Below are 13375 nucleotides of genomic sequence, written 5' to 3' on the forward strand. Positions count from 1 at the left end.
TCCATAGTAATTCTCTTTGGTGGGAGTACTGGGAAAGCCTGCATGGCAGCTGGAAGGCACCTGGTGGTGGGGAAGCTGCAGCAGTGACTGCAAGGCTTTTAGCCTTGTCCAGCTTCTGTGACGGTGACAGAGCTCTCCATTGCCAGGGTCCCCTGCACGGACATGCTGACTACAGCTGGGAGCTCAACATACCCCTAGTGCCCCTCTCTTCCCAGGGCTGAGGTCTAGGCCAGGTCCCTCTTGGCCTGGGAATTGTGCCCTGAAAGGAGGACATGGTCCCACAGGTTGGGACAGAGGCCCTGGGGCATGCTGCTGGCTGACTGGGGCTGGGGGGATGCCATGCTCATCTCTCTCTCATGGCCTTGATGGGACAGGCCTCCCCACTGAATGGAATTTTCCAAGGTGTCTGGGGCTGCGGGTTTAGGGTTAGAGGTTAAGGTTAGGGTTACAGTTGGGAGCTGGCGGGGTGCCCCTCTGGCTCCTTCCAGACATGCCAGTCACTGGCCACTGAAGGGGCCAAGTACAGGTGCTGATGTTGCAGTGGGGGTATCTCCTGACCTTCCTCTTAGTCCTGATGGGCTTGGGCAGGGCCCGGTGTCGGGGTCCCCATGGGCTTCCTGGGCTAGGCCTGTCCCATGGTCCCGGGCTGTCCAGGACACATTCAGAAGAGACACTGACAGCAGCTCTGTTGGAAATCATAATGGGGGAAACAAGGGCCCCCACATCCAGGTCCGTCAGGAGCCAGGGCATGGAATTCCATTCCAGGAATTGCCAGGAATGGTGAGGTCCTCCCTGAGCCAGGGCTGGGCTGGGCACACCCTGAGTGCCCCCAAGGTTGGTGTTTTCACGGACAGCCCCACCAGGACAGGGTGTGAAAGGATGAGGCACCGATGGTGGGGGAGCTGACCAAATGGGCCACTGGAACCGGGCTGCTGGGCCCAGAGGGGGCTGCCTAGTCCCCTAGCAGAGGGTCTTTCTGCCAGGTAAAGCCAGCACGGGCCTGGGTGCTGAGGACTCTTGCTCGGGTTTGGCTGAAAGGAAAAGAGACATGGTCGGCGTCTCCAGTGAGTCCATGCAGGCCTTTCTGGGCCAGGCCCCACCTGCCTGCGTCTCTGCAGTCCTCGGGGGCTCTGTGTGGCCCTTGTGGTCTGACACTGAGGACACGCCTGTAGTCTGCTGATCCTGGAGGGAGGGGAGTGTGCCACCAGGGGTGCGAAGGCCATCGGGGCATGGCAGGTGGCTTCTGGGACTGCCCCCCAGGGTTCAGGCTGGTTGGGGGTCTCCTGTCACACACCCTCTTTCCAGAGCCGTTGGGCCTGGGCTAGAGCCTCCAGGCAGAACTCAGTGGGAGGTCCTTGGCTGTCACCCAGCCCCCTTGCCACCTCCCATGGGGAAATGTTTCCAAAGTGGGTGATTGGGCCTGGACCTGGGTCACCCTCTGCTCTCCTGGACTGCCCAGTCCATGCCAGCACTGACCATTCCCACATCTGGCTGAACTCTCGGCTTTGGCTCTGGGCTTGGGGTCCCACCTGCGTCCTGTCCCTGAATGCTCTGGGGGTCAGGAACACCGATTCCCTTGTTTCCCTGGCTCGAGGCTTGTGGTCCTGGCACCCTTGGAGGGGTGTGCAGGAGTGAGGGGCCTCTGCTGCTCTCTGAGGCTGTCAGTGCTCGCAGGGAGGGGTGGGGGCTCCCACACATGGGTCTGGCTCCTCCAGTGCCCTTGAGGGCCCCATGAGGGGGACAATAGGCCACCATGGAAAGTGGGAGGGGGCTTGTTGGAGGGTCTTGCCCACATGCCCCTCCTGCGTGCACAGCACGTCCCGTCCGCATGCATTGAGCGCCTGCCCTGAGGACCGGTGGGCCTGCTGTACCTTTTTACAGTCCAGGAGGAAGAGGAGGAAGAAAGGCTGAAGAGGGAGGCCTAGGTAGAAGGGTTGGGGGTCCTGGGCATTCCCTCACTATTGACCTCCCCAGAGGGTGACTCAGGAGGGGACCTGGCACTGGAGCCTACCTGGGTATGGCAGGTCCTCATTGCTTCTTTGTGATTTTCTTCCTAGAGGCCCGAAGGTGTTTGAGGATAGCATTGTCATCTAGGGCCCCGGTATGGAAGAAGAGGTCCTGAAAACGTGCCCACAGGCCAGACTTTGACATTCTTAGGAGGTGCTCTAGGGACAGGGTGGGCATCAGGCCAGGAGAGTTCCCTGGGAGGGGTCAGAGCCCATACCCCATGGCCACTTCAGTCTCCCACTGGGCGGTGCTGATCCTTTTGTGGCCACCCCAGGGGTCCAGATGTGCACAGGAGGCTGTGGCTGGGGGGCGGCCTGGGCAGGGCAGTGCTCACCACACCCCCCACTTTCATCTGGGCCACGTGGGGGATGGGCTCGGTGTCACTGTGCCCTCCCAGCCCACCCGGCCAGACCTCCCTCTGGGCCAGAACAGAGGATCATGAGGACAGTGTGAGGGAGCTCCCTTGGGTCAATTGGGGTCTGACCCCAGGGCTCCCCAGGTCATAGGTGGACTTACTCCTCTGATGTCTTGGGCGCAGGGCAAGCCCAAGAGAGATGTGTGGGGACAGCAGGTGTGGGAAGACCTGGCCCTTGCAGGCTGAGGCTGGGGCCTTAAGCTGGGCCCATTGAGGCTTCAGTCCCCAGAGTCAGTGCCCTCCCCATGAGGGTGGCCTGACCCCTCCGGGAGGCTGGGTCAGACAAGGTCTTGCAGTTCCTCATAGGGGGCACTCATTTCAATGGGGACGTGGCTTCTGGAGAGAGGGGCTTGCCCATGGCTTGAGGCTTCCCTGAGCCCTCCCAGGTGAGATCCTGGCCCAGTCTGCCCATGAGGCTGGCCCTCAGCCCTGGCCTCTGCATTGGGATGTTCCCTCTGGGGCAGAGGGTCTTGCTGTGTGTCCTGTGGGGACCTGCATGTGCCTCCTGTGGGCTGGGGGTGTGCCAGACCCCCGAGCTGGTGAAGCAGGACACTGCAGGGCAAGGAGGGTCCTTGAGACTCCCTGTGCCTCCTTACCTCATTACTGAGCATCCGGAGAAGCCAGCCTAATGAGGAGCCCTGTGTGCCTAGTCCTTCTTTGTCCTGATGGGAGGAACAGAGGTGCTCAGGGCCCCCTGGGCTGCTCTAGAAACCTCCCTCTTCCAGGGCCCACTGAAGACCCCTCCCCAAGTGCAGAACACTGGGCGGTGTCCAGGGCTCCCCACGACACGGTCTCTTTCCCGCACTCCTGGGAGACACACTGCCCTTAGCCCTGCTCTGCGGGAGCTGGGCCCCAGTCCCTGTGCCTCTGTCTCCTCCAGGGCTGGAAAAAACCCCCAACTGCCAGCCCACGGAGAACCCCACGTCCCAGGTCAGGCCCTGGCTGTGACTCAGCCTGTCACCAGCCCCTGGAGGGGCAGCAGTCCCCCTGCTCCTCCAGCTCCACGTGATGCAGGGCCTCTGGGGAAGAGCTGAGAGGACTATAAACTCACCAGATGCCACATGGTCTTGGGTTGTGACGTGGGTACCACACGCTCCTGATGGTCTTGGAGCCCCTGGACTGCCCCACCATTTGGGCTGTGGAATCCTGAAAAGCCCCCAGCCCATCATGAAATAAGATCCCTCTCCCAAGATGTGGAGCCGTCAGCTGGAAGAGCTGGGCAGCTGCAGAGGCCCCCAAGCCTTGAGGCCTCCCACCCTCCCATCTGCTGACTCCACCATGTGGCCTTGGCCCTGGAAAGGAAGGGTAGGACCATCCCCTGGAGCCTGGCTGGAGGTGCTCCTGGGGGCCTCCTGGGCCAGGGTGCTGGGACGGCAAGACTGACTTTGAGGCCACGGCAGACAGCGGCCAGAACAGATTGGGTGCTGGGCTTTGTGGTCATCTCCTGGAAGTGGCATCGGGCCAGGGGACCCAGGATGGGGAGATGCTGCCATCTGGGCTTGGTCCAGCCATTCGTGGGCACCAAGGGTAGCTGGAGCCTGGGCAGCTGAAGGGCAGGAAGACTCTCAGGCAGGGGAGAGTCTGCTCCACAGAATCAGAGCTGGAGGGCCTGGCTCCAGGACACAGAGGGCGGTCACGGGGAGGATGAGATGCCCTCTGCTGATGGGGATGACAGGCTTCTGATTTGGGCTCTGGGGTTCAGCCCCGAGCTCCTGTGGGACCCTCAGCAGAGACACCCTAAAGGCTCCCAACAAGCTGGTGACACAGGAAGGTGCCTTCACTGAAAGTTGAGATCACCTCGCCAGGGTGGCCATCCCCAGGTTTCGTAGCAAGAGGCCCCAGGGGCAGTTGTCCACCTACCCTGTGGAGAGTGCCTCTCACTGCTCAGCAGCTGTGCCAGTGCCAGAATATATTCTCCTCAGGCAGATAAAGCAGGAACAAGGCGGCCACATGGCTCAGGTCTCTGCAGTAGCCCACCTCCTGCAAGAGCCAGAGTCACCATGGAAGGACATCACCGTGGAAGGACTCACCTGGGTGTTGAGGTCACCTTGGAGGACTCATGTCATTGGAGAGGGCAGAGATGACTGGGGAGGCTTCCTCTGAACAAGAGGCTTCCTCAGGATGCAAATTCATTTCATGACAAGAGCCGTGTCCATCGGGCACTTCAGCAACTTGTCAGAATGTCTCCTGAGAGTGACATCCTTCGTGCGACACCGCCAAGCTCCTGGGCTTTGGGGCAGCCCCAGGAGGAGGGTGTCATTTCTTGTTCCAAGAAGTGGTAGTCAGGCCCAGGTGACACCGGGAGTCGGGGCGCTGACTCCTTTTTGTCTCAGTTGGAGACCCCTTGAGACCACTGCCCTTGCTTGGAGGTTTATGCCAGCGGTGAGCTAGAGTCATGCCCTCCATGTCCTGGTGGGTCACAAATACTGACTTTGAAAGAAGCAATGACACCCCCAATAGACACTCATGCTGGTGAATATGGGAATATGACCCGTGAATATGGCCTCGAAAATGGGAATATGGTCACTGCCTGGGAATACTTACCAGGTCATACTCGGAATAGTCTAGCAGGACATGGAATAGTTCCCGCTGCCTAGGAAACCAAGAAAGGGGGCTTTTGTTTGTTTTATGGAGATGCTGTTAGTTTCACTTTGTCTACAAACCCTAATGACAAATCCCATTTCAGATTTCAATGATTCACCAGATAAGCAATGAGCTCTTCAGGGCCTTTGGCTGTTTAAGAAATGTTTCAGTAAAATCCACATCTATGAAATGCAGATATCCCAGTTGGACTGTGAGTTTACTAACCATTTTTGCTTTGATTGATTTTTTGCAGTTTGCACACATGCCAGTTCAGTCTTTGGGTGTACAGTTCCGCCACGGTTCTAACCCAATGTGCAGAGTCTCATGGCCACCGCTCTAGCCCCTCCTGGAGCGATTCCTTCATCCAAGTCTCCAGAGTGGCCCCTATGCAGTCAGCCTCCCCCATTCCATCAGCCCCTGGTCACCCAGACCGGTTCTCAGTCCCTCTGGTTTGACCTTTTCCAGAATGGCCTACGAATGAGAATCATACAGTGGTAGCTTTTCGGGTCTGGCTTCTTTGTCTTAGCAAAATGCATCTAGGATCCACCCACGTTCGTGCGTGCATCACTGGCTCCTTCCCTTTTCTCACCGAGCCTTCTGTTTGAAGAGAGAACCAGCCTTCCTCGCCCCATTCCCATGCTGAAGATTGTCCCTGAAGGCTCTGTGTGTGAGTGATGATGAATGAAGCAGTGAATGTGGCATGCAGGTTTCATGTGGACGTCAGTTTCCAAGTCATTGGGTTCAGTATCTGTGACACTTTGGGGACATTTGTTTCATGTGCATTGAGCTTTGTGAGCCACTGCCCAACTGGCTGCCAAAGTGGCTGTGCCATGTCATGTTCCCAGCAGACCTGGATGAGAGTTTCCAACATTCTGAATGCCCCCAGCATTTGGTGCTGTCAGTGCTGCCTGGGGAGGCTCACGGGCCCTCCATCCTGCCGCCCTCCCGTGGGTGCTACCAGGGGTCCCCGTGGGTCAGGGAGAACACTTTTCACCATTGTGCATGGTTTTGTTTGCTGCCCTCTGTCTCCTCAGGATCCTCCTGGATTCTGGCCCCACATGTTCTAGCCTGGCCCAGGGCTTGGAACCTGGGAGCTGCTCGGTCCATGGTGCTGGCTGCTCCCTGGGCCAGGAGAGCCCTTGGCAGCTCTGTCACCCTCCTGGGTGACCCTGGCTTCTGCTCCGGGGAAGGCTCCATCCCTCTGGTTCACCCCGTCTCCGCTGGGGCCCTGTGGCTCCCGTGGGCTTAGTTGACTCCGTATTGATCCCTGAATAGAAGATGGTTTGTGAGTGTCTTGCTCACGTCCAGGTCAATCTGGCGGATGTGTTGACAGGACCTCTTCCCCTTTTCCTTCATGACCTGTAGGGCAGGGCCAAGGGGAGGAAGCTGCCTCAGAACAGACGGAAGACTCCCTGCCCCAAATGGCAGTCATCCCACAGTCAGCACTTTTGGATGGAAGGAAAGAAGGAAGGTTTCCTTCTGCAGAAAGCTGCTTTTTGGCTTGTTTCCGAAGCCGGGGAGGGTCACCAAAGCCGAGCTCATCTGTGGTGCCTATGTCACCGTCTATGCCCAGGATGTGCATCTGACCAGCACACATGACCCCCCCCAAGTGGGGCTTGATGTTCCTTCCCTCCAACTGGAGACCTGGGCCCCTGACACAGCCTGGCCTGTTTGTTGTGCTCTGGCTTAATGTACCTGGTATTTCCTGGGGTTTTCCCTTTTCATTTCCTGAATGTACAGGACAACTGACCACACCTGGCCCTGGATGTTCATTGGAATCCCTTTATATACTCAGTCTACCAGCAGTGGGCAGAAAATGATCTTTGAGGCAGTCTTGCTCTGTCACCCAGGCCAGAGTGCAGTCGCACAATCTAGGCTCACTGCAATCTCTGCCTCCCGGGTTCAAGCGATTCTCCTGCCTCAGCCTCCAGAGTAGCTGGGATTACAGGCGCCTACCACCATGCCTGGCTAATTTTTGTATTTTTAGTAGAGACGGGGTTTTACCATGTTGGCCAGGCTGGTCTTGAACTCCTGACCTTGTGATCTGCCCACCTTGGCCTCCCAAAGTTGGGATTACAGGTGTGAGCCAGCATGCCCAGCCAGAGTCCAAAGTTTTCTATATAAAATGTAGGTTCTATACTAGAAGGGAAAATGTAAGATTAAAAGTTGACCTTTTTAGAATCATGACTTTATACCAGCCTTCTTCATCTCCTCAAAATCTTTCTCGGGACTAATTTTTGTAGAAATCTGCATATGCCTTCTTTCTTGGTTCAGCCACACCGAACTTATAGAGAGCTGCAACCCCCAGGGATATCAGGAACGCTCCAACCATATGAATTCGCAGATGCCTGGCCAGAAGGCCACGCATCTGAGGTTTTGCCAAAACTTCAGAAGCCATGGTAGTTACTGTCCTTTATACGTACCCCAACCTCAACACCAACGTCCTTCCAGACTGATGGAAAGATGGACGGCTCTCCACCGCACGCAGGAAATAAGAAAGCTGAAAGTGCAAAAAAAAAAGAAGCCCGTGAGCTCCATCTCATCGTGGGGCTTGGGCTAGCTAGGAAAGGGACGCGGGAAGCAGAGAGAGCAGCTGACAGATTGGGAGGAGATGTGAAAAGTTCAAGAGTCTGGACGTCTTAGGTGAGATACATGCATTAAAAAGAAAACAACAATGACAAAAACGAGTCTGGATACCTCGATGAGTTCCTAAGCAGAAATCACAGAGAAAAGGAACTAAAAAAGGAAGCCATGGGCCAGACGTGGAGTTTTACAATTGAAGACTTCTAGTGTGGAGCAGCACAGTTACAGGTGTGGACAAGTGAATGTCTTGGAGTAGAGAGCAGAGAACACTGTTACGTGGAACATGGCCACACCACACCTTGGTGTGATCTCAGGTGTTGGATAGGTTGGCTGTAGATACTTGGTGAATGTGGGAGAAGGGCCTACAGGTCTGTGGATGATAGAAACTGAGAAATAGAACGTAGAATGTCGGCTTGTGAGAGGAAGGGTTTGGAGGAACAGGAGAGCAGTCATTGAGTGTGTGAGGAGCTAGGAGAACTTAGAAGTCTTCCTTCTCCTAGAGCAGTCTCTATTTGAAAAGCCATCAGGGAGGTAGTTTATTCATAAAATAGTTTTACTTGGTAAGATTAGGATGTGATTATAAAAGAAATATTGAGAGAATGTTTTCTAGTAGAAAAAAGGTTCCAGGGGAATGAGAGGAACCTAGAAAGGTTCAACAGTAGTGTCACGAGTTCATAGAAAACAGGAAGCAAGCTGGGTATGCGCGTTTAGAGGTGGTGTGCATTTTCAGCGTTATAAATAGATAGGGATGAGTGGAAATAGTTACCTTGTTCCATAGGTTTTTGGTGTCTTAACTAGTTATGGATCTCTACCACTAAGGGAATTGCCTGTTGAACGCTGTTAGGAAAAAGAGTACTGCAGGCAAACTGCCTGGGTTTGAATTTTATTCTGTTCCTTTCGACCTGCATGGGTTCAAATCCTAGCTCTGCTTATTAAGTTCTTTTAAGTTGATGATCTTTGAACAAATGTCTTAGCTACTGTTTGCCCATGTAAATGGACACAAGAGTTGTTATCTTGTGAAAGAAGTTAATTCATATAATTGACCAGCATTAACCAAGAAGCATCAGTGTACAATTTTAGTCATTGGTAATTGACCAGCTGGACTGTGAGATGGGTGTGTGGGTGTGTGTGTGTGTGTATGTGTGTGTGTGTAGCACTGCAGAAAGGAAAAGACAGTTTTTATAACCTAGAGGCAGCTTTTCTCTGCTTTTGTGTCAAGAGGGGAGAAGGAAGTTTGGAGGATATGAATTCTGTTTAATACTAAGCTCTCTTCCTCTAAGCCAGAGGCAGATAGAATGTGTAATAACATAGAATTTCTCGACTTAATCTGATTTTTAAAAAAATACTTTCATTTTTTCAGGTTGAGGCTGAGCTAAAGTTTATCTGTTAAGCTGGAATGCAGTGGTGCAATGTCGGCTCACTGCAACCTTTGTCTCCTGGGTTCAAGCAAATCTTGTGCCTCAGCCTCCCAAGAAGCTGGGATTATAGGTGTGTGCTACCACAGCTGGCTAATTTTTGTATTTTTAGTAGAGATGGGATTTCACCACGTTGGCTGGGCTGGTCTCTAACTTCTGGCTTCAGGTAATCCACCCTCTTTGGCCTCCCAAAGCTGGGATTACAGGCGTGAGCCACCATGCCCAGACAAGAGTCCAAACTTTTCTATTATAAAATGTAGGTTCTGTCCTAGAAGGGAAAAGGTAAGATTAAAAGTTGACCTTTTTAGAATCATGAATTTTTTCAATGTAGGTTTTCAACTTTTATTTCAGAATGATTGTTTAATGTTTGAAGGATAATGTTGGAAAAAAGAGATGGTCAGGCTATTATAAAAATGCGTTAGCTTTTGCTTTACTTATGTTCTCTTGCTTTTGTGGGGCCTATCCCTTTTTCCTCTCCCTAATTGCCATATATTTCACAGTGCTGTGTCAATGTTTTAAGTAGAAATTTTATTTCATAATTAATAAACTCCCGTGCCATTCCTTGGAACCACTTTCTTGTTTAATTTTAGTCTGTGACCATTCTGCTGATTTTTAGAGGCTCCCCAGTTAATTTCTGTGGGATTTTTACTCATATTTTGAATATAAAATGTCTGAGAAAACAAAACAAAAGTCCTGAGAGCATTTAAAATTATTGAAGTGCACCTGCTAATTGTTACATATATTTTTGTCACATATTTTAGATTATAAAGAACAACTTTAGCTTATTTTCCTTTAAAAATTATTGTTCCTAGTTAAATTATTTTTTTAATTTTGGGTTTGTTTTAAGAAAGGGGACCACCACAGGTATCTGGCAGAATTTGCTGCAGGAAAGGACAGGAAGGAGGCTGCAGAGAACAGCCTCGTGGCTTATGAAGCTGCTGGCGATATTGCAATGGCAGAACTTCCACCAACCCATTCTGTTTGCTTAGGTCTTGCTCTCAATTTTTCCGTATTCTGCTGTGAAATTCTGACTTTCCCTGACTGTCCCTGGAGGTTAGTTGTGGTGAACAACGAAAGCGCTCAATGTGACAGTGAAGGATAACTCTTTGGGCTTTCCCTCTTGTTTCTTGGGACTGCCTTTGTAGGCTTGGCCATGGAGTAATTCTTTTTCCTCTTACTGAAACTGCTTTGGACAGTAGTAAAACGATCTCATTCCACTAGCACAGCAGTCAGGATAATTATTTTGATGTGGGATATTTTTGTTGTTGGTAGATTGAAAAGAAATTTAACGAGTTAAAGTGAGTAGAGGAAGGAAATGAGAGGAATTATAATAGAATGATCTTAATTTTTGTATATTAGTTTTCATTCTTTATGGGCATGTTTTTAATAGTTATTAAAACATGCCAAATATCATTTTGTATTTTCTTTTTCGGCATAAACAAGTCTCAGTCTTACTGATGTGTGCTAAACGGCTCCCCATTTATACTTTGGTTTGTTCCCGGTTTTTGATAATGTAGGTACACATGTAAGGAGTACTTATGCTTTCGGTCCCGAGGGGGCAGGGCTGAGGCCGCGACACCCTCCCTTCACTGTCTGCCCCGCTCTCCCGCTGTCCGCCTGCCCCGCCACCATGATGGAACAGTCCACCCTCCTCGCCAAGGTCTTCCTGGCTGGGGCATCGCCGCCACCTTCTCGAAGACGGCTGTGGCCCCGATTGAGTGGCTCAAGCTGCTGCGGCAGGTCCAGGAAGCAGATCTCCGGCCACAGGCAGTGCAAGGGCGTCGTGGACCGCACGGTCCACATCCCCAGTGGGCTGCCGTCGTGGGAAGTCGGGCACTGAGCGCGTTCCGAGGCCTGGGAGACAGCCTGGCGAAGGTCACAAAGCCCCAGGTGTCCGACGCCTGCACCGGGCTCAGGGTCTCCGCGCAGGGCATCATCGTCTACCACGTGCACCCTACGGCCAAGGGATGCGCCCGACCCCAAGAACACGCACATCCTGGTGAGCTGGATGATCGCAGAGACGGTGGCGGCCGTGGCCGGCGTGGTCTCCTACCCCTTCCACAGGGGGCGGCGGCGGAGCACGGTGAGTGGGGGCGCAAAGGAGCTGACATCATGTACACGGGCACCGTGGACTGTTGGAGGAAGGTCTTCAGAGACGAAGAGAGCGAGGCCTTCTCAAGGGTGCTGGTCCAACGCCCTCCGGGGCATGGGGGGCGCCTTCCTGCTGGTCCTGTGCGAGAAGCCGAAGGTCATCTAAGGGTCAGCCTTCCCCCCACACACCGAGGGAACCAAGAGAACCATGGAGAATCCTCGACCGTGTGGAACATCCACCTTCGAGAAATTCCAGTCGTCTTTTTCCCTGGTGGATCCTGCCTGTAGACAGTCAGGGAAGGCTCTAGAAAAGGGGCGCGTTGTGATCCAACCATCTGCACCGATTCCAGGTCTTGATCACTGCCGGGAGGGAACCACGGCATCATTGCGGGCCGCGGGTCAGGCGCTCCAGTGCTCAGACCTAGAGTCCAGAAGCTTGCAGGACCCAAGTCGTGCTTAAGTATTTATTTAAAACAAAAGAATCACGTTTCCCATTTGTACTTGAATGCAGGCGGCTCTTTTGCACAGCGAGTACTCGCAATTATGTTCTATGTTGGGCATCCTGCTGCGAAACAATAAACAAAGGGCGCAGAGGGAAAAGAAGGAATACTTACATGTACATAACGTTTTACTTCTAAAAAGCTGTGATAAAATACACGTAACATAAAAGTTATCATCATAACCGTTTTGAAGCACACAATTCAGTGGCACTAAGTACATTGACAGTGCTGTGTCATCGCCACCACTATTTAGTTGAAAACGTTTTCTTCACCCCACGTGAAACAAACTGTGGTCATTAAACAGCGCCTCTTCATTTCCCCTCTCCCCAGCTGCTGGTAGCCTCTGTTTTACTTTGTCCCTGTGAATTTGCCCATTCTAGATACCTCATGTAAGCGGGATCATACGATACTTGTCCTTTTGTGCCTGCCTTTATTTCACTTAGCATGATGTTTTCATTCGTATTGAAGCATGTATCAGCGCTGCAGTCCTTTCTATGACTGAATAATAAAGAGTGGGTTTCTTTCCCCCTTTTTCTTATTGTGAGTAATCCTGCTCTGAACATTAGTATACAAGTATTTGCTCAGACTGGAGTGCAGCAGTGCAATCTCAGCTCACTGCAACTTCTGCCCCTCAGGTTCGAGCAATTCTCTTGTCTCAGCCTCCCAAGTAGCTGGGACTACAGGCAGGCACCACCAGGCCCAGCTAGTTAAAAAAAACTTTTTTTTTTTTTTAGTAGAGATGGGGTTTTACCATGTTGGCCAGGCTGGTCTCAAACTCCTGACCTCAAGCAATCCGGCCTCCTTGGCCTCCCAAAGTGCTGGGATTATAGGCGTGAGCCACTGTGGCTGGCCTTGAGTCTATGTTTTCAACCCCACCTAGGAGTGGAATTGGAATAGATAATTCTGTGTATAACTTGTTTTGTTTTTTCCCAGACAGGATCATGTTCCGTCTCTGCAGTGGTGCAATCATTGCTAACTGCAACCTCAGCCTCCTGGGCTCAGGTGATCTGCTTGCCTGAGCCTCCCAAGTTTCTGGCACTAGAGGCACGTCCCACCATGCCTGGCTAATTAAAAAAAAAATTTTTTTTTTTTTTTTTGAGACGGAGTTTTTGCTCTTGTTACCCAGGCTGGAGTGCAATGGTGCGATCTCGGCTCACCGCAACCTCCGCCTCCTGGGTTCAGGCAATTCTCCTGCCTCAGCCTCCCGAGTAGCTGGGATTACAGGCACGCGCCACCATGCCCAGCTAATTTTTTGTAGTTTTAGTAGAGACGGGGTTTCACCATGTTGACCAGGATGGTCTTGATCTCTTGACCTCGTGATCCACCCGCCTCGGCCTCCCAAAGTGCTGGGATTACAGGCTTGAGCCACCGCGCCCGGCCTAAAAAAAAAAATTTTTTTTTTAGATGCAGGGTCTCCCTATGTTGCCCAGGCTGGTTTTTAATCCCTGGTCTCAAGTGAACCTCCTGCCTCAGCCTCTGAAAATGCTGGACTATAGGCATGAGCCACCACCCACGGCCCCTTTGCCCATTTTTGAATTCAAAATGGGTTGAATTCAATCAGCCAGGCTGATCTCAGTTTTTTGTTTGTTGAGTGTTTGGAGTTATTTATACAGATAGTATCTCTTACCAAGTAAACGGTTTGTGAGTATTTTCTCCTGTTCAGTAGGTTGTGATTTTGCTTTTTGGATACTGACCCTTTCTTTCTTTTTTTTTTCTTTCTTTCTTTTCTTTCCCTCCCTTCCTTCCTTCCTTCCTTCCTTCCTTCCTTCCTTCCTTCCTTC

The 13375-nt window shown here is 52.1% G+C and overlaps 1 protein-coding gene and 1 pseudogene across 1 annotated transcript; both read right to left on the bottom strand.

The window, feature by feature from the left end:
• Positions 1–1993: 1993 nt before the first annotated feature.
• Positions 1994–6802, bottom strand: LOC116543351 (TBC1 domain family member 3G-like). The gene is given in 8 exon segments (XM_032268849.1): positions 1994–2201; positions 3470–3568; positions 4283–4324; positions 4327–4402; positions 4967–5015; positions 5595–5599; positions 6260–6364; positions 6701–6802. Coding segments are annotated over 8 exon segments (627 nt in total). The 5' UTR covers positions 6779–6802; the 3' UTR covers positions 1994–2028.
• A 384-nt stretch (positions 6803–7186) lies between these two features.
• Positions 7187–7506, bottom strand: LOC116543352 (annotated as a pseudogene).
• Between the last annotated feature and the right edge of the window lie 5869 nt (positions 7507–13375).

Source organism: Sapajus apella, unplaced genomic scaffold, assembly GCF_009761245.1.
Source record: "Sapajus apella isolate SASKATOON/1434 unplaced genomic scaffold, GSC_monkey_1.0 scaffold186, whole genome shotgun sequence".
NCBI classification, from domain to species: Eukaryota; Metazoa; Chordata; class Mammalia; order Primates; family Cebidae; genus Sapajus; species Sapajus apella.